Source organism: Numenius arquata, chromosome 6, assembly GCF_964106895.1.
Source record: "Numenius arquata chromosome 6, bNumArq3.hap1.1, whole genome shotgun sequence".
NCBI lineage: Eukaryota > Metazoa > Chordata > Aves > Charadriiformes > Scolopacidae > Numenius > Numenius arquata.
In genome coordinates this window covers 18,529,147-18,553,877 of record NC_133581.1, presented here as the reverse complement: position 1 = coordinate 18,553,877, position 24,731 = coordinate 18,529,147, and the positions used below count along the sequence as shown (strand labels likewise).

The 24,731-nt window shown below is 37.3% G+C and overlaps 1 protein-coding gene across 1 annotated transcript in view; it reads right to left on the bottom strand.

The window, feature by feature from the left end:
* The window catches only part of USH1C (USH1 protein network component harmonin), a 50,499-nt gene that overhangs the window by 24,924 nt on the left and 844 nt on the right, over positions 1-24,731 (bottom strand). Inside the window, exons 2-14 of the mRNA XM_074148747.1 lie at positions 21,569-21,636; positions 19,492-19,635; positions 18,820-18,958; positions 9,738-9,846; positions 9,611-9,635; positions 8,823-8,880; positions 7,958-8,052; positions 7,242-7,326; positions 6,763-6,822; positions 6,426-6,482; positions 4,415-4,557; positions 3,728-3,793; positions 623-747 (exon numbers count right to left, since the gene is read on the bottom strand). Coding sequence (XP_074004848.1) covers positions 623-747; positions 3,728-3,793; positions 4,415-4,557; positions 6,426-6,482; positions 6,763-6,822; positions 7,242-7,326; positions 7,958-8,052; positions 8,823-8,880; positions 9,611-9,635; positions 9,738-9,846; positions 18,820-18,958; positions 19,492-19,635; positions 21,569-21,636 — 1,174 coding nt within the window. The remainder of the gene's footprint in view (positions 1-622; positions 748-3,727; positions 3,794-4,414; positions 4,558-6,425; positions 6,483-6,762; positions 6,823-7,241; positions 7,327-7,957; positions 8,053-8,822; positions 8,881-9,610; positions 9,636-9,737; positions 9,847-18,819; positions 18,959-19,491; positions 19,636-21,568; positions 21,637-24,731) is intronic.

Below are 24,731 nucleotides of genomic sequence, written 5' to 3'. Positions count from 1 at the left end.
AACAAATACTTGTCTTCTCTTCTTTATACTTTCATTTTCAAAAGTAACAAAACCCCCATAAAACCTAAAATACTACTTAACTACTATAAGTAATATTTTCTTCACCGAGATGAAAGCACTCATATGTATATAACTTAGCATTTACATAAAAGCTTATCCACATGGACATGAAAACATAGTCACCGATCATATAAAAAACGCAGCACTACTTTGATAGTGGAAATCAGCACAAGCCTACTGATGCAAGAGATGCTCCTTGGAAAGACTGACAAGAAAAACACTGAACAGAAACAACGTGGAAAGCAGTGCATTAAAACCCCAAGTTAAAGAGACTGACACTTCAGACAAATTCTTAGCAAGATTTTTCTTTTTTTTTTTTTTAATTTTCCTGCTACTGCTTGTTAAAAACCATGAGTGTTTGATAGGATGTAGATTTTGTGAGCTAAGTACCTGTTAAGTAAGAGCTATTAAATTAATCTATCATATGGTTCCAGACTTCTGAAAATAACCAAGCCATAGCTAACTTGGCTTGGACACAAACTGGTGATATATTCCATACAACTCAGCAATGTGTCTGAAACAAATACTTTCCCCAGGAAGCAGAGTGAAATCAATTACTTACTCTTGTGTTTAGAACGAGGGGCAGAGTGCACTTCTGCAGTTACAGTTTTTAGAGATTTCGGAGGTTCTTTAGGACCCCAGTCTTCTTCCCACTCCTTTTTAAATTTCTCCTCCTCTGCTGTTATCCTATAGGAAAAAAAATGCAGCTAAGAATTTTGAGTATAAAAACAACAGCACCAATATAAATTCATTACAGTTTAGTGTTCCCTATTTTTGGTTTTTTCCTCTTTAATATAAAGCATAGTAAACTGCCCGCTCCCTCAAACAAAATTCCATTCACCAGTCTCATTTACTAAGCTACTAATATAATTTTTAAAATATAATGTGAGTAAAATATTCTTATTTAATATTGAGACTTCAAAGGCCAGTAATATAAACACCTGCACAGACACTAAGCCCACTACAATACTGATTGTCACCTTAACTGAAGCCAAAACCCACCTGTCACCTAATAATTTTTCATTTTCAGAACTGGGAAGTATCTATTAGAAAAATAGCCACTTTTAACTAAAATACTAAGCGACAGACTATCTACCCCATACCTAAATCAGATGTTACAATGGTAAATTATACCTAAAAACTGTGTGTCTTATTTCTATATATTACCTCCATTTTGATGATTGCTTCCTTAACATTCCTAGGCTACACTAAAAAGTGACTCTTCCCAAAAAGAACTAAATACTGTTGAGACACAAATTGCATTAAATTCAACATTCTAGGAAAAAAGGAAAAAAAAAAAAAAAAAAAGAATTGTCACTTCAGGACAAACGAGCTCATAAGTAAATCACCTAGAAGGCACCTAGAAAGGCACCATGATCAAAACCAAGGACATTTTGAAGGAAAATTCAGCAAATCCCAAGTAGGTCACAAGAGAACTGCTATATAACCTAATAGCTTGTAGCTTCATATACAGTGCCTTTAAGTGATCCAAGGTCTATTCTTGGATATAGCTTGTCTCGAACTGGTGAACTGATATATGATGCCAAAATTTACCAGGCCTTAGATATATAAGATGCTATTTATACTTGGATTATCTTTCGCATCTCTAAATTACCTAAGGTAAATTTTAAAAATATCCACATGTGGTCAAAGCACTACCAAATCTGCAGCTGAGGTCAGTATTTAAATTTGGAGGCACAGTCAATATCAGGCAACATTGGACAGAGTGTTTAGATTTGTTTTAACATTTCATTTTAATAAAAAAAAAAAGGGGGGGTTTACAACGTAGCTTGAAATACACAGAGTTAAGGACCTCTGCCATTTAGGCACATATGAAATTTTTTCCTAAAATATATGCAGGATACTAATAAAGGGCACAGTTACTTCATACAAGCAATTCCTGCAGAAAAGATTTTAAAAATGTGCAAATGGTCATCTTCACAAACTGTTAATACAGGAATGTTATGTTCTAGTGAAACTGCCTGCCTGCAATTGCTTATTGCAGGCTAAGCTTCTGGTCAAATCTAAGTTCCTGTACCACTATCCTCACTCTTCTACACCAAGGAGATCGACACTGACTTAACACTCTTGACTGTAATATGGAGAAGCTTAACAAGTGCCTGAGCAGCACTTGGAAATTACACCAGGAAGTATAAAGACATGCTAGACCTCACAACGAGCAGCCCTCAAGGCAGCCTAATCGTGAAAGTACTTGCTGGGTGAGTAAAGAAGCACTTAATTCAGAAGGATACTGCAGATATTGAACATTCATTGTAACAGACAGGCAATCTGGATTTGGAGAATGGAATCATTCTTCACCTGTGATGGTCTGCTTTTATAGCAGTTTTGCAGGGCTATTGCAGGAATTTCTACAGCAGACCACACTAAAGAACAGGGTGTTACCTATTCTCCAGGAATTACAAAAGGAAAATGTGTAAGAATTCACTCAGGTGCTGTAGTAGAGCCCACAGCAGGACTGGTAGAAGATTTTTCTCATGACAGCTGGGGAATATATTCCTTTTTGCACCTCACAGAGAGAGAAATCCCTGCACTTTTTCCATCAGAGCATTTTAGCTAATACAGGCACGTGAAAAGGGACTTAAGTGAACGAACACAGATTAAAAACCATTTAAAATGACAAAGGTGCAAAGCTGAATACTTCAGAGTCAATCTTAGTTCTAAAAGGCTGCATCAAAACAGATACTGTGGAATTTCACACTGTCATGCAATTTCTCAATGTCATTTAGCAGGGAAATTAGTTACTGTGATAACAACAACGTATTATACTGGTTAATTTTAAAGTTCCAAATGTAAAACAATTGCTTAAGTTACATTTATAGTACTGACTTTATTATGATACAATCTTTGAATGTGTCTAGTTCCTGGAATCATGTATTTTTAAAACTGGAATAGACTGTGATAATTAAAAATCAGATTCCCTGAATAAAATAGGTTATAGAACTTCTTGCTTTCAATGCCACAGTTTCAACGTAATTAATTCTCTCCTTAGAAAAGCAAAAGCCTGCTTAAAATTTATGATGACTGAAATTTTTACTCAAGACAATTCGCATCATACAGTCCTTGTTTTAGTCTAAATCTACATAGCTTTTGTTTTCAGAACTGTCTGATAGACCGAAAAGGCTATTAAATTCCACGCTGTGTACACTCTTACAGATCATGAACAAACTACCTATGCTTTATTTTTTTTAAAATATAAGCTAAGCAGATATGTCATCAAGCCCCTGAGTATATACATGTCTTCCAGCTCTTTAGTCATTCTTCTCTGATTCTTCCCTGATCCATTTCCTTCCAGTATTTTTTTTTTCTGTTAGAATTTAATGTACTGGTTCAGTGACAACAGAGTAAACAAGTTCTGAGACACAGAACTTCCTTACTCTTAAGTTTGTCTATACATTTATAACATATTTTTAAAATAAGCGCTCGACTTCAATTTCACGTTGAAATTATTATCACCCTCATGTTTTCCAGGTGCTGATTTTCAGATCAGTTTCCTATTCCGTAACTGTTGTGTACTTGGACCCTACATTTAGCTAAATGGAAATATACACAATTTTATTAGAAAAGAACATGCAGAATGTTTTCAGCCAAATTTGATATATAAGGATCCTTTTTCAGCACCATACTGCCTGTGTAGGTTTTTACTTACTGTTCTATTTCTCTGCGATATCTCTCTTCTTCCTCTGCAGCCTTCTGGGAAATCTCCAGTTTTCTTCTATAATAACAGGAATTAGAACACAGTGGTAAAAATAATATTTTCTGAGTAAGAACTTGCACAAAATGTGTCAGCATATAGTTAGTAAAAGATATAGACACTAAATACGCAATTTTCCCCAATATGCATTGGGGAAAAATGCTCCTTTCAAAAAGTGATTTTAAGATACCAAAGGTTCAATAAACTTTTGTAGGAACCCTGAGGGCAACCATGATCATCTGGATAATAGGGACATATCATCTATCTAACTCTGTAAGTCACTGTCTCCTCCTGAGCCAGTCCCACAGTGTGCTATTGTAAGAGTATAAAATTTGTAACTGTCCTGCTAAAAATAAAGGATGAGGGAATGGCATCAGGAAAATAACTAATATCACATTGAACCATAGGGTTATGACAGTTGGGGAACAAAGTGACTTTTCTACTCAAGACATGTTTGAATGATAGCAGCTTTGAAAACCCAGAACATCAAGAGCACCACAGGATAAGGATTTACGAACAGACTCCATAACGGCAAAACAAAGTTAATCTAAGTTGGGAATCTTCTCACAGTTGTTCCTGTCTTCCATGCTCTTTCCAAATCCGAGCTAAATTTTTCAGACTGTCCTACATAAGAGTCCTTACAATCTCTCTTTCTCTTGCTGCTCTTTGATGATTTTGTTAGTCTCCAGTGCAAGTCGCTTCTGATGCATTAACTCCTGGCGTTCCTGCTCTCGAAGACGTGCTTCTCTCTGCCTTTCTTCTTCAGTCATGAACAGCTCCTTTCCCTGCAATCAGAACCACCACACAAAGCAGTTGCGAAAAAGTCTCACAAATGCAGTTCTTCTAGGAAATAATTCAAATAGGAAATAATTCTAGGAAATAATTCAAAACCAATGCAATACCACACCTGCCATTTCCTCACATTACGTTTTCTGAGGGATGCTTTCTGAAAGACCCTGAAAGATCTGAGCACTTAATTCCAAAGAGCTACTCCAGTTTCATTCTAAAAGTTATGATGTGCTAAACACCTCAGAAGAGGCAAGCAACTACTACAGTCAGCAACAATAGTGTAGGGGTTGTGCCAAAGACATTCTCAGTGTGTCATCCAGAAGACACTCCACATTATATTTTATAGACACCTACTTGAGCAATGCAATGCTAGAGAACAGCACATTGAATGAATCCCAATGTGGAAGACAATTACACAGTAACTGCATTTTAATGATCTTGTGGCTGCTGTGGAAATGTACAGGGAACCCAAATACAGGGAACATACATTGCCAAAAGGTTTTATAGTTGATGCATTTCAGTTGGTTTTGTTCCTGTTTCATCTGCTTTACAGTTAAGACATGAGCAGTATTTTCTATTCAAAAAAGATATTTCCATGGCACTATTTGTGGAACACTTTGATAACATTTACCTAATTTTCATTACTGAAATTAAAATTCCACGTAAATTAGGAGCAGAATTTTTCATGTCTCTAAGGCTTACAGTAGACAGCTGAAACAAAAACAGGCAATGAAGAATGCTTTTGCACCATGGTCTTTGATGACCAAAAACCAGCATAGAAGCTACTTCCTTTTGCAACCTCTTCTTCAGTACAAAGACGTGTATTGAGGAGAGACACACAAGATGGAGTAGCATGGAGCAGGATGGAGCAGAAGAGTTCCATAGCAAAAATTCACCATTTGAAGGATGCAATCCCAATGTTACATGGTGGAGTACATCCCATCTTTTCTAACAGTTGGCAACATATCTGGGAGTTAGTTTCTAAGTCCTAAGGATGTTGGGCTTCTGGAACTTAATCAACTAGTCCGGAGCATTTGTTTAAACAATGTCTATAATGCCTTTGGACAACTGCATCTTTTGTTACTCTAAGAGTAGTTTAATTAAACCATGAATTCCTTAATATAGCTTCACAGAACACAAGCCTTTAGGAACTAGCTTAAATGATTTATTAAATCTTGATTTCCCTATTTAATTCAGTTGCAAGACAATTAGAAAATACCATCTTTGATTAGTCTACAGAACTTGAGTATCCTCTTATATATAACGATACATTTTACTATAAGAAGGATTAAAGCAGTAAAACAAAAAAAAATTTTATTGAAAGCCACACTGAAGTCAATGGAAAGATTTAATTAATTTCAGATAGCTTTAGATTAGGCCCCAAAGAAACATAGTTCTGGAGATGGAGAAAACTGAACAATTTTCAATGTGTTGATATACTAAAGAGATCAGATAAACAGTTACACCAGGAATTAATTTGGAATAAAACTAAGACATCAGCTGTTCACAAGGAAAAATCGACTCCAATCCAATTCACCTTTCCTGTTTCAGCAGAAGCAGCTATCTATTAGAACAGAAGCTCTCAAACATAAAAAAACATTATGATAAAGTTAATTTCCATTCCTTGTCAAGGGAATGGTTTTGCACTGGCCCAGAGTCATGAAACTGTTTTATTTGAGAAGACTATGGATAGTTACTAATGAAATAATCAAAAGCTACTCAACACTGCCCTGCTTTGATGGAATTCAATGGCATAGACATTATAATGAAATACAGTTTCATTTCTTATCTATTTATTTTTACCATTTATTTGTCCACATAGTAATTTTCATACATGTTCTGCTTTTATACATATACTACTTACAGCGCCTGCTACCACAGAGATAGTCAAAGTACGACTACTTTTGAGCACTCTGACAGCCTGCAAAGTAAAGCAAAACAAAAATCAGTCTGAATTAAGTGATAAAAAGCCTGTACATACACGATGAAAGATGCTGGTTGTCAAGACTGGAATTTCCAGAAGACCTACCTGAACTAAACAGGGTGGTAGGTATTCAAACGTCCAAATTCCTATGTACAATACACAACCTCTTTGGCTAAGCAGCCCGATATCAAAACATTTTTTGCAGCCAGGAAAGTTGGACATATGCTTAATAAGCTGACAACTATGTATTTGGGGAATTAGGAAGATTTGGTCTTACCTCTTTATGATCCACATTAGAGAAGTCCACTCCATTCACCTCAACAATCTGATCACCAACCTAACGGAGTTAATCCAAATTTTAGTACACATACTAAATGAGTACATATATTAAATACAACCAGAAAAAGATATAGCCTCCACCATTTTTAATACAATAATCTTAGGTACTAGCAGAGTACAAGGGGAACAGACCAGAAAGTGGCCAGGCCTGCATATCCTCCCATATTAGCATTTCTTACTGCCACTGTTTGAGTCTAGATACTGAACTTGATGGACTCTTGGTCTGACCCAGTAGGGCACTTCTCAAGTTCTTAAAATCTAGGAAACTCGCTTCATTTGAAATGTAATCACACAGTATTTTGTTCCCATGGGAAAAAACCAAAACAAACCAACACACCACTAGTGACTTTACAGCGATACAGAAAATACCAAACATGATTTCCTTGTGGTACCTACCTTGGAAGGTGGTATACTTACCTCTAAGCCCACCTCTGCTGAAAGAGAACCCAGCTTAACATTGCTGATGAAAATGCCTGGCTTTTGTGTTGGACCACTGGAAATACTGGTGTAATATAAAAACCAAACATTTATAGGATAATATATATAGAATAATACGGTGTAATACAATGATCAGTCTTAGTTGCTTTCCCCTAATTTGTTTCTGTTGTGGTTTCAGCTAGGATGGAGTTGACTTTCTTACTAGCAGCTGGTATAGTGCTATGTTTTGGGTTTGGGATGAGAATACTGTTGACAGCACACTAAAGTTTTTGGTTATTGCTAAGCAGTTAAGGCCTTTTGTGCTCCTCACACTGCCCCGCCAATGAGTAGGCTGGGAGTGCACAAAAAGCTGGGGGGACACACAGCCAGGACAGATGACCTCAACTGACCAAAGGAATATTCCATGCCATGTGAACACCTGCCTGCCGATGGGAAATAGTGGACAAATTCCTTGCTTTGCTTGCGTGCATTGCTTTACTTAGTGAACTGTCTTTACCTCAACCCCACGAGTTTTTTCTTAATTTTACTCTTCCAATTCTCTACCCTAACCCCCCCCCACTGGGGGGAGCAAGCGAGTGAGGGGCTGAGTAGTCCTAGTTGCTGGCTGGGGTTAAACCACAATGATGCTTTTTGCCACCCAATAACTTTCCTCGAGCAACTATCCTGGTGACATTAAATAAGAAACATGTACTCACCTGCATCCCATGCCTTTTGTACCAATCAAGCTAATGAAAACTTTCTTCTCTTTATTGTCTCTTCCGCCAGAAGAAGCAAGACCAGCAACACTGCCCTTTCCTTCCTGTAGGGGGATTAAAGGATGCTGCAGACGTTACTCTGTGTTGAAGCTGTATCAAGACTACTTAAAACCCCATGAAGCCAGGATGAAATCCTGCCAATATCAAGATAAGATTGCTCTGAGGCCCTACTGGAGGTGAATGTGAAGCACAGTCATTTTAGTGAGCTGCATGGCTTAGGCAAAAGACTGAACTTATCTTTCTATTTGGAGAAGATGGTTTAAATAGTCAAACTTTGTCTTCAGAAAAGGGTGAAAGAAAACTAGGGGAAAGTGATATGGCAAAACAATAATTTAGATGTTCCCTGACACATGAGCTGGAAAAATACATGACAGTGCTCACTATTTAACTAAGTCTTTCTTCCTGAAAGCAAAAGAATGGTAATTGTGGCATCTCTTTTTGTTGCTGCAACCCATTGAAGTCACTTGCATTCATACTTGTCATTCCTCCACTAATATAGCTAAGATAGGCCAAATACTCTGTTAAAGATTTATATAGTAGAACTACAGCCTGGTAAGTTGATAAGCTCAAGCAAAACAAAGTACCAATAATGAGTAAAAGATATTTTATTTGTATCATGACCTTTCCTTATCTAATGATTCTGGAATCATTTCATACCACAAAAGACACCACAGAACACTTGTAACAAAATACTGCATCATAGAAATGCATACACTAACTTCTGTGATAAGCTCTGCGGAGAAAGTGTTTCAGAACCATTAGAGATTTTCCCAGAAGACATGCTAATAAAACATTGATCTCCTACCCCAGACTCTGACACAAATTGGTCCACGTATTGCCATTTAAGGGGCTCATCTGCTGAACTGGAAGGAAAAAAGTAATTAAAAATAATAGTGACAAAATAAATGCGAATATATTTCAAGAAACTACTTTGGAATGTGGCCTCCTATTTTGCATCCACAAGTTCCTTTGGATACCATTCAAAATAACTGATTTATTTTTCAGCAGTATAAACAGCACATCAAACAAGCATACAGTTATTTAGACTAGTAAAGCCTGTGAAATATAAAATTGAGAAAACCTCAAGTGAAACACTTTTGGGAAACTAAGAAAAAATATAAAAATAATCATGACAACTTGAACAGCTTATTTAAGTCTCTATGCAGAGAGACACCTCCCATCATTAACATTTCTCAAACATTCCACCTGAAGTTTCAAGATATCAACAAAAATTGGAAAGACAATAATTTGAATTTTTTCTAAGCTTTGAAGCAATCCTCAAATGTTATGCACACAGAGAAGCAGTGGAGCTCTCTGTTAAGCTAGGTGCATTGATAATGAAATTTCCAGATAATATCCATGAAAGACGAGGAAATAAAAATTGGTTCACTTAAGCAGGCAACCGGCATAAAATGTCAGATTCATCAAAAAAGACATCTGCCTGTATATCACAAAGGACGTGCCATTTTAATCAGCTATGGAGATGCCCATTCACACCTTTTCAAACATACAGATAAACACAGAGGTTTTTTGGATATTGAAGAGGCTATGTGAAAATGAATAACAATTCCTTTTCAAATTGAATACCATTACCTTTTGACAGGTATCATGCCAATATCTGAAAAAGAAAAATACTCTTCTAAGTAACACTTCCTACAGATCACTAGCAATCTATTAACAGTGATCTTTAGTGACATCGGTGATTTTTGATGTTACTTACGTCTTACTTTTATGGACACTATTTTCTTCGTACGAATGAGGTTTATGACTTCTTCATGTGTGCATGAGGAAATGGAATATCCATTTATACGAACTATCTCATCTCCAACCTCAAAAAAAAGATAGAAGAAAAAATAAATTGTGAATTAATGTTAAAAAGCTTTTAAGCAATGATGCAATCTGGCAATCATTTTGATGCAGAGGTTTGATAAAGCTGAGTTCTGAATACTTTTTGAATTTCAGGTAATGTTCTGGTCAGATTTACCTGTATTTGTTTGAACATAATATTGAATACCAAAAGGGCAGGTTAATGGCCAAACAACAATTTCATAAGTAATATCTAGTGGAAAGGATAAAAATTAGTCTCTACGCAGACTTGTACACCACAGATCACCTTAAATACAAGTGTCTATATTTCAAATTCAAATAATCTCCTTTATATTTTGGCAGTTTAAGTTTGCTTTTACCATATGCTCTCTGAGATACCTTATTAACTATTTTGATCAACAGGATTCTAAACTTAGTCTTACTAACTTGCCTGATTCTGGATTCAGAAAAATTAATTACTTTAATGGCTAAGATCAAGTGTAGTGTAGTATCTGTGAATTCAGCTCCATTTGAGGTGCAACATCTGATTAGTTACAGTAGTCGTGTACTGCAATAATGAATGCTTATTTTGGGGTGCAGTAATTTAAGTCTTCTTGGATGACCTACATTAGTAATGAAATCGCATAGGTGACAGTTTTTCAAGTCTTCAAGTGTTTCACAGCACCAACCCATCTTTTCTCTTTCATATACTATGGCTGAGATGACGGTACCACCATCCTAACATGGCCCCTAGGCTGTGGCAGTCCCCTTGTTGCATGACATGAAAAAAGTGAGAAAAACTGGGATAGAAACATAGAAGGAAACTCCCACCACATAGAAGGCAAGTCAGACACTTATTCCAAGCTTACTGAGGTCCCCATGTGTATGCAATATATATATTTGGGCTCCATAGGTGACAGGAAGCACAGTCAGCTACAGAACAGACCAAAAATGTGCACTCTGAATAGCAGAGACAAAACTAGTGTTATCCCCAAGGCAAAATTACACAAAGACAACTCGAATGAAAGCAGCAACAATTTGCACTTTGTCCTCCACCCTAAAGGATTGGCTCTGGGTTTCTGTACAGAGGACCTTTGATTATCTTCCAAATCTGTGCGACATACGTCTTAAGAAATGGGTATATAATGGACTGAGAGACAACTGGAATTTTCCACACAGGTTTCACCTGTTGTGCAGGAAAAGATGTAGGGGTTTTACTTATATAAAAACCCAACAACTACACAGGTATTCCAGAGGAAAAAGCCCACACCTAGGTAAGTAGCGTATACTAGTGTAAAAGATAATCCTTGTTGCTAGTGTGTAATACCTGCCTCAAACCAGTTCAATATTGCTCTAAAGAAATCGCAAAAAAACATGCCACAAAAGTCTCATGAAGTAATAAAAGCAGAAATACAAAAACAACCAAACTACCCTCCAGCAGCTTTATATTAGCATAGGGCATTAAAAAGAAGTAACATATCTGGAAGCAAGAGACTGTAGAAACAAATCTATGCAGTGCATGCAATTAATCTCTGAGACTCATTGTCTGATCCTAAAATAGGCCAACTTTACACAGAAACTATATATTCCCCAGTGTATAAATTAATTACAAAGACCACTCTCTAGCAGTGAAGACAATTCTTCCAAAGCAAGGTGGCTCCATGTAACCTGCTCTCTAGGAATCACCCCTGGCACATGCTATCACCTGAACTAAATTGATCAAGAGCACTTGCTGGCACAGATCAAAGGCCACGCTAGGGACCTGTCATAGTTTTTGCTGGGATGGGACTGACTTTTTCACTAACAGCTGATATATAGTGCATACTCTATTCCATTAGGCAATGCAAATCAATCCTCCACACAGTAGGATAGATAAAAGGTTACTTTAAATGGCTTTAACAGCAAATCATCTTATACCTCTGTACTTTGATCTCCACAAAAGCCAAATACCTTGGCTTTACTGCTCTCCAGTAGTGTTTCTTTTGAACTACTGTGACTATTTATTGTGTAAAATATATCAAAATCCCACCTTGATAGTTGGCAGGAATTTTCTCAACTAACATCAACAGAATAGGGTTTTGTTCTTAATGAAACTTTGTGTGCCTCCTCTCAGGTACGTCTGCTTTCATGGCAGCATTACACCCTCGTGAATGATTGCCTAACTTTTTCCACTTAAAGACTCAAGTTTCAAACTGTCAGATTTCAGCTGTTTAGGCTTAAGTTTTCCATGCAGGTGTCTGCACCATGCTGATTTCACTTTTCAGCAAAGCTAAAGCAACTTCTTCTAAACAACAAAATCTAGGTGTCTTGCTAATTTTAAAAAATATGTGCACCCATTTTGTTGAGAGGCTCTGTGCTTTCAATTTAGGTTTGGGGAAGTTCGTTATGGTACATATCAAGAAATAAAAGCAGGATTTTTACATTCTTGGAGAACATTTTTATTGACTTCAAGAATTTAGGGGGAGAGGCTGGTTCACCACGTCTGGTGAAAGTTTGTCAATATAAAGACTCTGGCCATAATAATACTGATTGAGGGGAACTTCATTTTCATCCAGGCACTTTGGGACTGACACTTCACCAGCTCTGCTACCAAGATTAGTTATGAACACATTTTCAACTGCTGCTGTGGAATATCAGAAAAGTTAGCTCTTCCAGATTGCAGGGGACACAGCAGACTCATCAGGAACAGAAAGGGATGAGAAGCTTCATTCAGCCCTAACCACTATGTGAGAAAATGCCATTGTGCAAAAAAATCAGTATCTTCTTACAGAATTAAAGACTTCATTGTAATATTTACACAATGGTATTACAACAATACTGTAATCTTTAAAATTTTTGTTAAGTCTGTGTAAGCCACCTTAGATAACACTCTGATCCAAACTTTTTTTTTTTTAATATAACAGTATTTGTTTTCTTTTGAGACAGATTCTTCCAGTCTTCCCCATAGAGACTTTCCAACTCTACTGTCACCAGAAGGACAGAAGGTGATGCCACCAGTCTTCGACTGAGCAAATGATCTACTGTGGCCACATAGAATAAATTATGCAGCATATCCACTGTTTTTCCATTACACAAGTTTGATGGGGGTAACTCATCTTGAAAAGGCTTAAAAAAAAGTGAAGAAGTGGTTGTTTAGCTCACAGAGGACTAGCTTCCTTGTATATTGCTGACAGTTTTAGGGACAAGATGGGCACAGCTGGAGATTCCTCCTAATAAACAACCCACCAAAACAAACAACACCCCCCCAGGCCCCAGACCACACACTTTTCTTTTTCACTTGTTTCACAAGCTTTATCTAATTTTTCTGGGAAGTGCCATATGGTCTGCAATAGCACATAATACACTAACAACATGTCCATCATAGTTCATGCAGTGCAGTTTCCTCTCCACTGAATTTAAAGATTTTTAGCTGATACAACACAGCATCAGAAGTCTACAAAAGCAAAGAAAATGCAGTATGCGACTGTCCTGCAGGAGAGAACACACTTGCAGAGGCAGAACATGACTGTGGTCCCAAGCCCCTAACCAGTGAGAATGTTGCTCCACCTGCTGGATATCCAAAAATCTCACACAACAGCATGTGTGCAATTTGCAGCACTCCTAAGAGCTTGACTGTTTTCATTTAAACCAGTCAAATCTTTCATATGACCTCTAGTGAGAGCAGAAATAGGTCAGTACGGAAGGCTTTTAAACATACAACCTGTGGTAAAAATGCAGAATCAGACAAGGAAAATCACACAGGGTCTGCAGTTTAGTGTTACAACCCTGACAGCTCTTGCTATGAAAGAGCACTCACTTAACCAACTTGTTCCAAACATTCAAAATCACATCCACCCACCCACCCCACAGGCCTGGCAGCTGTGCCAGTGCACTCCTCTCTTCCCTGCAAATCCACCGCTAAATTCTAAGCTAGTTCCTCACCCCAAACCCAAGAATTTAGTCTAGAGCTGTTCCATTGCCCTTGACACTTCAGGAAATCAATTGTAAATAATGCATTTTTAGGACTGGGATTAGCACTGGCAATGTGACTGTGCTGCCAAGAAGCAAAATGGCTCAGAGAAGTCAGACTTGTGGCACGCATAAAGACTCAATATCATCCATAAACCATGAAGAGTCTTAGCCTATTTAGGGTTCTGCTAGTTACTCTAGGAAATAGTAGGAAAGGGAGTGACTTTTGCTTTTCACAGGAAGGTTGAGCTTGTTAATAGTAAAATGCTCAAAATCTTCTTCCTCCATTCCCATCTCTGGCCTCTGTGGAGGTAAGATACCAGAAGTTTGCATATAACTATCTAACCTCAAGTATGCAATGTTGACCTCATTTGATCTACCTAGACTTTTCTATTGATCTACAGTATTTGTTGTTGGTGGAAGGTGGGTTTTTTTTTTGTTTTAGTTTAGTTCAAGATCCCTCTTTTACTCACATCTTCTGCATCATGCAGGCTATAACAGACCATGTATCCTGGGGTTTGCACAAACTCAGCCTTTCAAAAGGGTAACCTAACCTACTGCTATTGACTACAATGCCATAATACACAGAAGCACCCCAGTTTTAGGGCTGCAAATGGTAGTGCTGTTTGTGAGTCTCCATATAGCTTCTGTATCAGCAGAAGTAGTGTTGCTCTGAGAATGTCATCGTTCACTAAGCAAATCATATCTGTTAGTATTATACCACCTCCCTAAGAGGCACACACTTACAAAATTCTAAATGCAGCCAAGAACATATTTTTTTTCCCTCCCATATGGGAATGAGCTTTTCCCATATAGATATTTTTAATACTCCTCTTTGCTGAGCTTCAGAAACAAAACGAACAGACAAGCTAGCACTCTTCACTCATCTTAATGACATTTATGTTACTGACTGACAATGTATGGCTGATGGCATTTTAGAAATACCTCAGTCTAGGCTGAACTACAGGAGAGGTAGGCCTGTAACAAACTGTTTCTCTTTAGGACACTTGAACAGCTTTTCCTGTGAAAAAGTGTCCATATACTGAAGTAATTAATAGTTGTTTTCATATATTTCGTTACTTTTGTACTGGTATCACTGTATACCAACCTTCTGAATCAAAATCAGTAGAGAGAAAGTCTGCCGGATTGAGCAGAATATAACAGCAACAATTATTTTATTATGTATCACCATTTCCCCTTTTCCTATCAAACAGGGAGATGACGCCTTGATGCAGTCCTGAGTGATGTGCTCTAGGCAATCCTGCTTTAGCAGGGGAGTTGGACTAGATGATCTCTAGGGGTCCCTTCCAACTCTGACAATTCCGTGATTCTGTGATGACAGACTTTGAAAAGCAAAGCTGCAAACCTAACTTTTCCCAAGTAAAAAGGCTATTATTTGTAACTTTTAACATGAGAAATGTCATATTTATTGCTTCCTGGAAATTGAAGGATTTTTACATAATAACATCACTGTTTCAAATTTCTCATTTTGTATACTTCTTCCATTTTCATCATTCATACCAATCTCCATCCCTTTGTATTCAGCAGAATCCCCATAGACATAAGTATCAGAAAGCAAGGGGGGGCGGGATATGAAGTACATTTCTTCATGAAAGGACAAAACACTTGCCTGTTAGAGAAACTGTAGTTAAAAAAGAGACAAAACTACAAATGCCTCAGTAAGCCTTCATGATTATTCAGGCATTTTAATGTACCTTGGAAACTACTTCAAGCAGAAAACATGCAAAATTAATTTTAATTGTTTTAAAAACCAGCAGGACATAAAACTAATGGTATAATAGAAGATCATTATACCTTTGCAAGACAGCATTTTTGGGATAGAAAATGTGTAGAGATTTAGTTAAATAAAGCAGGCGGGTGAAATTTCAGAAGCAGTTGGCTTTACTGTGAGACAGCAATTTAGAACAATGGGTTGCCTGTCAGCTCTTGTTATTTAGTGGGGTTCAGAAAGTGCCTAGTGCCGCCTATTGTGAAGGCACTTTAGGGTGAGCTTTAACACCACATATCAGAAAAAGGAAGTCAGATAGTTACGTGAGCTGTGAAGCACCACCTGTCCATATTAATACACATAATCTAACAAATTCATAGTCAGTCTCGAGCATATTTCCCCCCTTTTCCCCTTATTGTCCCTAGTTTGTCTGCCAAACTCTAACCGCATTCTGAATTGCAGTAAAATTTATACAACCCAGCCCAAAAATCCTTTGCAATCCCATTCACTCTCTCCAATGTGTAGTACGATGGCCTCTGTTACAGAGAGCCAGTGGTGCCTTTTTGCATACTGAGAAAAAAAATGAAAATTTACATCCTTACAGCATAAGTCTTTATCTATCAATCATGTCATAGAATCGTTTAGGTTGGAAAGGACCTTTAAGGTCATCAAGTCCAACCATTAACCTAGCACTGCCACGTGCACCACCAAACCATGCCCTTAAGTGCCACAAGTCTTTTAAATACCTCCAAGGATGGTACCACTTTGGTACCACTTCCCTGGGCAGCCTGTTCCAATGCTTGAGAAGCCTTTCAGTGAAGATTTTTTTCCTAATATCCAATCTAAACCTCCCCTGGTGCAACTTCAGGCTGTTTCCTCTTGTCCTGTTGGTTACTTGGGAAGAGACTGACCCCCACCTCACTACAGCCTCCTTTCAGGTATCTGTAGAGAGAAATAAGGTCTCTCCTCAGCTTGCTTTTCTCCAGACTAAAACACCCCAGTTCCCTCAGCCGCTCCTTGTAAGACTTGTACTCTAGACTCTTCACCAGCTTCGTTGCTCTTCTTTGGACATGCTCCAGAATATCAATGTGTTTCTTTGTAGTGAGAGGCCCAAAACTGAACACTGTATTCGAGGTGTGGTCTCACCAGTGCTGAGTACAGCAGGACAATCACTTCCCTAGTCCTGCTGGCCACACTATTTCTGATACAAGCCAGGATGCTATTGGCCTTCTTGGCCACCTGGGCACACTGCTGGCTCATATTCAGCCAGCTGTCCATCAACACCCCCAGGTCCTTTTCTGCCAGGTAGCTTTTACAGCCGCTCTTCCTCAGGCCTGTAGCACTCCATGAGGTTGTTGTGACCCAAGGGCAGGACTCAGCACTTGCCCTTGTTCAATCTCATACCATTGGCCTCAGCCCATCAATCCAGCCTGTCCAGATCCCTCTGCAAAGCCTTTCTACCGTCAAGCATGTCAACACTCCTGCCCAACATGGTGTCATCTGCAAACTTACTGAGGGCGCACTCTATCCCTTCATCCAGATCACTGATAAAGATATTAGTCTGAAACAAGCAGAGAAGCAGAACTGCAACACAGCATTAAGATGAATGCACTAGCATGACAGTTTAAGACAGTGTCTATTAAGTCCAGTAGCATTAATGCTTTCCATTTTTTTCCCAGGAAATGTTTTCAAAAGCCATATAAATAACTGGTCTTTGTCTTTTTCTCAGTTCTCTAGAAGTGGAGGAAGAATGCAGCTGGAATCTCTCTACTGAGCTGATCACAATCCAGGAACAAGTCTCTTGTCTACACTTCCCATTCTCACCATGTAATGTAGTGCACAAGGTACACAAGCTTTTGTAGTGCAAACCCTGGGAGGGCGCATCAATGCCCTTTTCTGGAGTTACCCACTGGCAAATCCCACATTTAAAAGTAGGCAACCAACATATCCAGCACAGCGTTTGTGGTGTCCTATGCCACCCTCTCAATTCTAACTAAATACAGAGGTTGTGGGGGTGTATTCACCGAATTTGTGGTTTTGTTCTAAGAAGGAGACTCTAAAAGCATCCAGGGAACTGCTCATGTGCCTGTCCAGAGCAGGCTGCCAGAAGACAGAACTAATTAAATGGTGATTCTGAATTACTGAATGGGATATATAGGTATGAATGCACAAACAAAAGGGCATGTGCGTGTAATGCAAACAGACAGGAACATTTATTTAAATTTTAGAAAGCTCTCACTCAGCATGAATTATACAAACATGGAAACCTAACTTTCTAACTTTTACTGCCTTGTCAACAGAGCTTTTTTTTTTTTTAAATCTAAGGGAGTCATGCATTTACACTGAAGCATATCTACAAAACATATTAATTAAACACTGTAACGAATCATGCCAGTCTAACACATTTTGAACTAGTATTAAATATAATCCTTAAACATCAATACTGCCAGCAACTATTCACAGTTGACAAATTGAAATTAGCCAGCCATATCAGCCTTTCTACTCAGAAACACAGACCTTTATTGCACCTTATCAGCTTCGAAAGTGTAGAAAGATGAAGACTTTTGCCATAGCAATTGCTCACTTGTCTCTTCACTTATATACGAGCAAGAATTGACACATTCAAGAAAAACCAAACACCCAAAACTTGATTAATGCGAATTGATAGGATTCGGAAAACATGTGTTTCTATACATAATTACTTTTGCGAACCTTGTTATAGTTCACATATCAAATTTAATCACTGAAAGTGTAGTTCTATGCAATACAGGGGATACTGGAAATGGTTAAAAATAGGTTCTTTCTTTTATGTACTTCCATTGCATAAACCAAAACCCCCATAATTTATACATGAAACACTTCATTACACAAATTATCTCTGCAAAGTGGAATTAACGTCTTTTAGTATTTATATGCTATGATCTACATATAATCAGAATTTGACAACTTAAAAACACTCTTCCACAATCTAGTCAGAGATCTTTCTTTCAATCTACTTCCATTTAACTGTTGCTACTCATGAAGTATAAGCACTCCAGAAAGCCCTTTTGTCTTCAAAAATTATCGTATCCCAAATACGAGAAAAAGGTTTACCTATCATCAAAATCAGTGAAAAGAAGAATTTTAATAGATTGATTCACCATGGATATAATGGTATTTACTACAGCATTGACTTACATACTTCATGAATTTTATTACAAGTGACAGAGCACCTAGCAATAGCTATTTCTAAATATTAAAGAACAATTCTTACTGCCTGCTTCCCTAACACTGTAGCAAAAGTCTTTTTGCAGCACAGCAGTCATGATTATTTTATTACCTGAAGTCCAACATTGTCTGCTTGTCCTCCTTTAACCAGCTGGGAGATGAAGAGGCCGCAGCTAAATTCCACTCCACCTCTCACACTTATTCCAAGTCCTTCAGGATGCAACCGATCCAATCTCACCTCTTTCAGCTTTCTGCAAAAATGGAAGATACTCAACTATTCAGCTGCATAACACTTTGTAGCAATAATGTTTCATATGAAAGTTACACAATTTTTTTTTCTATAACATTTAGGCATGAAAAAAAGCAAGCTGACTGAAGTTTGGATGAATGTGTGTGTGTTAGTTAAAGCCATCAAGTATTTTTCATAAGAAAAGACATCTGCAACCATTGAAGCTGTCTGCTTCTACAGGCTTAGAGCTATAAGATTTTTTTTACTATTAAATGCAGGAAAACAAAGAAAAGATTGTTTCAACTGGAGAGCATTGGTTTTGACACCCTTACATTGCCTTTACTAGATTAAACTACTTGGCAAACAATTTCAGGTAGCTCAAAACTATACTTCTAGCAAATAGTAAAAAAAGCAAAAAAAGCTTCTAGCAAAAGTAAAAGAAAAAAATTATGCCCAGCTCTACACAAGTGACTGGTATTTCACTTGGTATTTGTCTGAAAACTCAGTATTTCCTGTTTGTATTTAAATTAGCTGCATTCTTCTGCATTCTCTTACCGTGATCTTTTCGGCGTAAGCTGATCATATTCCACCTGGTGTTTTAACGGAATAAGTGGACGGATAGCATCAAATAGAGGCAATCTGCTTGGTTCATTAATCACGAGTTTTAAGTCCCCCACAAGCACTGGGAGATTCATAGATCTACATAAATACAGTGAGAAAACAAGCACAGGTAATCAACACACTAACACAAAGCATCATTTAATAGCTTGCTGTACTTGTAGTGTCAATGTTTGCATGTCCCTTCAACCTGCTAAAAAAGTTATTTATGCAGATATTGGTTTAATCAAAGGAAAATAGCCGCTGAGAAAGCAAGCTTTCTGTAAACAAAGAGGAATATCAGATACCTCCTTCAAAATTATACAATTTCCTATATGTTGCCTTTAGCTTTTAAGGTCACACACATCACTTTTACAGATGACATCTTTAACTTCAGAGTCGCAAAAAGATTTATGGAACTGCCTTTCCTTACTAGTCAGCAACCCTTCTAAGTGAACTTAGGCTACAGGGTCCTTTCTTTCCTCAACTTAGAGGACTGAGAAATTGTTTTGATCCAGGAAAAAAAACCTCACGATGCTCAGTAGCTAGAGCAAAGACTTGTTTTAAGTTTAAAATTTTTTTTTCAAATCAAAATTGAACGGCCATCAACCAATAAACAAAATCTACAGAAGTTAAACTGCTGTGAACAACTGTTTTATGAGAGCTATACAAAGTACTCTCCTTGATATTCTCAGCACTGACATAGCTATAGGTTTAGAAAATTTACTTCATCGTCCAGTTGCAAGAGTGGAAGAACAGCTCCCCAAGGCTCAGTGGAGCTATTCCTACACAACATCCAGTTAAATTTAGTCTATCATTTGCTATTCTCTATCTTATAATTTACATTTCTTGGCATACAATACTTCTGATGCATGTGTCCTGAAAACACACATCAGGAATGCATATTACATAGGATTAGAGGTCAAATACTTTTGGAAATGCAGTTCACAGTGAAGCAGACATCAAATGGTAACTCCAACAGCAGCTGCACATATTTTTGCCCTGGAATACTTTATGATGTATTCCAAAAAAGTCACACGTCATCAACACATGTTCACAGTGATATTGGAAATTTTGCTTGAGTCATTGCAATTTTGGAAACTGAAGGAAAGTTACTATGTGCATTGTTAATTTTGCAACTGCAAGTAGATTTTAAATAATTAAGAACTACTGAATCAACCAGCCTTCCAAACAAGAGGCTTTATGAATGGAGAAGCAATTAGACAGACCTGAGTGAAACTGAATCAGATATGCAGCTGAATACACCCATAACTATAGCTCAGTGCAAACATCAGATGGAAACGTCTACATTTCACTCAGTTGAGATGCTATTAATTAAGGTATGAATGGAAACAGTATCTATCAGAGGCACTTGCCTATGATGAGTGGAAAATACATTCTCATCTTCTTTGAAAAACAATGTATCAGACGCTGATCTCATTTGCAATGATATAGGTCCTAAGCAACTGTGGTTTAAATCAGTTCAGCAAAACGATTGGTAATAAGACTATCACCTTACATTTTTTTACCCATTATGTTGTAATAAGCCAGAGTCGTTAAACATGCCAGGTTCCCAGACGAATTTTTTTCAGCGTTCAGATAAAAATTTATTTGCAACTGTTATCTGAATAGTTAGCAAAAATCTTTGAAAAGCAAACTCAATGAAAACCTCTGTTGCAAACAAATAAGCATTATCTGGAAATAGTAATGAACTTGATTAATGCTCTCTTCCTTTTCCTAAGAACAGTTTTATTGTCCAAGTGCTTCCCTCCCCCGTAGGAATCCACCAAATTCTTTTACAAAACTGCCAAGTCATAAAACCAAAGTAACTTTATGGGTGATTACAGATATGCTCCTTCCTTGTCTGCAGGCCACGCTGTAAAAGCGTAAAACTTCATTAAACAGAATAAAAACTATTGCTTCAACTACTTTCCTAGTAGCATACAGAAAGATCACTGAAAATGTTGATACTCACTCCTAACATTTAAAAACATTATTAAAATTCTACACAAGCATAGATAAAGCTAGATCTTACTCATGGTACATCCGCAGCACATCATAAAGGTAATCCTTCTCTGCGTCATTGTCAATTAGTAGATTAACCTGAAAAACCAAGGATATTATTGTAAATCTCTGACTAAATAGCCATAAATGTTGAACATACAAGACTTTCACAAATCCTTAAGCCATAGAGCAAAGATTTCAATAGGGAAAGATATTTCTTTTTTAAAGATAAACACTTTTTTGCAATAGAGTATTATCTCACAATGTGAAACTCATAACAAGACTTTCTAAAATTAGCATTACAACAATTGATGAAGATGGTAAATATTGATATATTCTGTATGCTAGATTTCCCCTCGGCAGTAATATTATTACAATACCATATTTGCCTTACCTGATAATCACTGTACTGTTGAATAAATGTTTTCAGAAACCTTTTCGGCCATTCATTAATATAGCACATGCTGTCACAGATAAAACCACCACACTGAGATGGTTATAATCTATGTTCTGTCATCCAAACCACTGATTTCAGGATCTGACTTATAACATTATGCAAACTGCTATGCTACCATTCCTCTTTGCTCCAGCTCTTAACTGATAGAACTTGCTAGTTATTCTTTCCTCCCCCACTAATAGTACGTTTACTTAAACCAGTGTCATATTACTGCACCTGCTCTTGGATAACTACAGTAAAATAAAGCAAAAAGGAAACCCAGAATTCTCATATGAGGAGTTCAATTTATATTTAGTGACAGCGAGACCCCCGCTGATCTTACTTTCAGTGAGAGGTCACGTCACATTAGTTTTACATTTGGACAAGCTTAATGTTTGGGAAAACAATTTACATCTGACCTAAAGGCTAATATTACTGTGACTTGAAGTCTGAGGACCAATCTGCATACTTAAAGAAAGGCCCTTTCTTTCTAGGCTTGCAATGGTTTGCATTATATTCTGAACTAAACACATGCTTCATATTCCCTTTGTCCCTTTTGGCTCTCTAAAGCCAGCAAGAATCCACATACAGATGGTTTTCTATTACTTGTCTCCTCTGGAAAAAGACACTTTCAAAACACCTAAAAGCCAAAAAAGCTACATGCAGGACAAGATTGCTTGACAGTAATACTAGTGAATAAATCAATTTATTCACAGTGAATTTCAAAACACAGAAGAAAAAGCCTGCCTTAAAAGGAAATAAAATGGTTGCAATCAAAACACCAATACTCTACACAGACTCAAGGCAAGGTGATGCATCCTTTTTTCCCCCTCCCCACCAGGAAAAATACAACATAAAAATCAGCTTTGGTTCTGCTGTACATAACTCAGTCCTATTACCAGCTAAGGTACTGCATGAGCAGTGTCTCATGAAGAGCATTAAATGTTTAAGCACATGAACCCTACACAGCAAAGAGCAAAACCATCACCATCTTTTCTCCTGATTGGGAAAGCAACCAGTAACAACACCAGGTTTTTCTCCTGATATGCTAGCTGATGCTCCTATCTTCTACTCCCTTTTAAGAACTATAGGACCATATATAATTCTGCCACTTCTTCTCACAAAACATTCAGTCTTCCTGTTTGATTCCTACACTTCTCACCCTGAACGAGCAACTTCCTTGTCCTCTGATGAAAACAAACACCCAAGAGACTTCTTATATATTCAGAATGCTACAGCTGGGTTCATCTTCTTGAGCCATCTCTCTAATTAGGTCATTCTTCTCCTGCTGCCTTCTATTCCACCAATTATCACTTCATTGTAGCCACCTGCATCTCTTACCATTTTCCTAATTCATTAACTCCTTGGGACAGTCTTACTTTAAACATACACTTTACCTAGGCTTATCATCAGCTTCTAAAAACTGAGTCTAATTTCATAAATCCTGAAATATCATGTCCTCACAGAAAGCAAAAGAAAAAATAAATAAAATCAGTGGTGACATGGTGTAACTTGGATCAAAGGATTATTTTAGTATCTAATTATTGAGAAAATAACTGTGGAGGTATGGTATAGATGATTTCACAGCTTTTAAACCAAGAATATTTAAAAAAAACATCTGGACAGAATCCTGGGCAACCTGCTCTAGCTGGCCCTGTTTGAGCAGGGGGGTTGGAGCAGACAACCTCCAGAGGTCGCTTCCAACCTCAACCTTTATGTGATTATTTAAGGGTATCTTCATAGTAGTTGTACAAGTTACAATCCTAGAACACAAATAAAGAGTTGCTTATGCTCTGTGTCTCACTATATAAATTGCACTGTTTTTCATAGAAATTAATAAGGAGTCATCACAAAAACTGCACCTACCTACAAAAACTAAAAACTGGCAACAAGTCTATATAAGTTCATTCAGTAAAATAGAAGTTGTGAGGAAAAAAAGCACTTTTTGGTGTGGAAAAAGTTCAGATTACAGTAATGCACTACTGTAGCATAAGCTCAATCTCTCAGCTTTTGAAGAATAATATTAAGTTCTATTTAAGTTACACAGCCTTTGAAAAACTATTGAGGGAAATGGAAGAACTGGCCAATATATTTGCATATATTATATATTTTGTATTGCTGCTTGGTTGATAGGGAGAACTGATTAAAATTACTAAGAAAAAAAATAAAATGAAAGTGGCAAAAAATTGAGAAAACTCAGATCCTGTGGCTCAGCATTTTCACCATTTTAACACAGAAAAAGTAAGTATCCAAGACATTAAAATTGCCACAGAAGCCACTAGAAGCAGGATGATACAAAATAATTTAAAGACCTATTCCAGTATCCTTTTACTCAGATAAAGTTTTCACTCAGACATGCATCCTACTTATTTGAACCAACACTGACAATACATCTTACGTCACTGGGGTGGGACTAGCATGATTTATGAATTACAGTAGCAATGAAAGGGAAAAGGTTTAAAGTTCAAGACAGTAACCATCCGCCTAGAAACCAGAGTCTTTATAGATATGTTGCACAATCCACTGTCAAGTTATACAGTAATAGGCAGCAAGCAGAAACAACTTGCTAGATAGCTACAGTCATCACTATGCAGTATCCAGGTCCTTAATGTTTTTGAACTTCAGTTTGTTACGTAGGAGGTTTTTTTGCAGCCCTTCTACTTCATTATAACAATTCTTTAGTTCATGGCTTTATTACCAGGTGATGCTTCTATAAACCACAACATTACACTACTTTGGTTGGGTGTTTTTGGTCAGC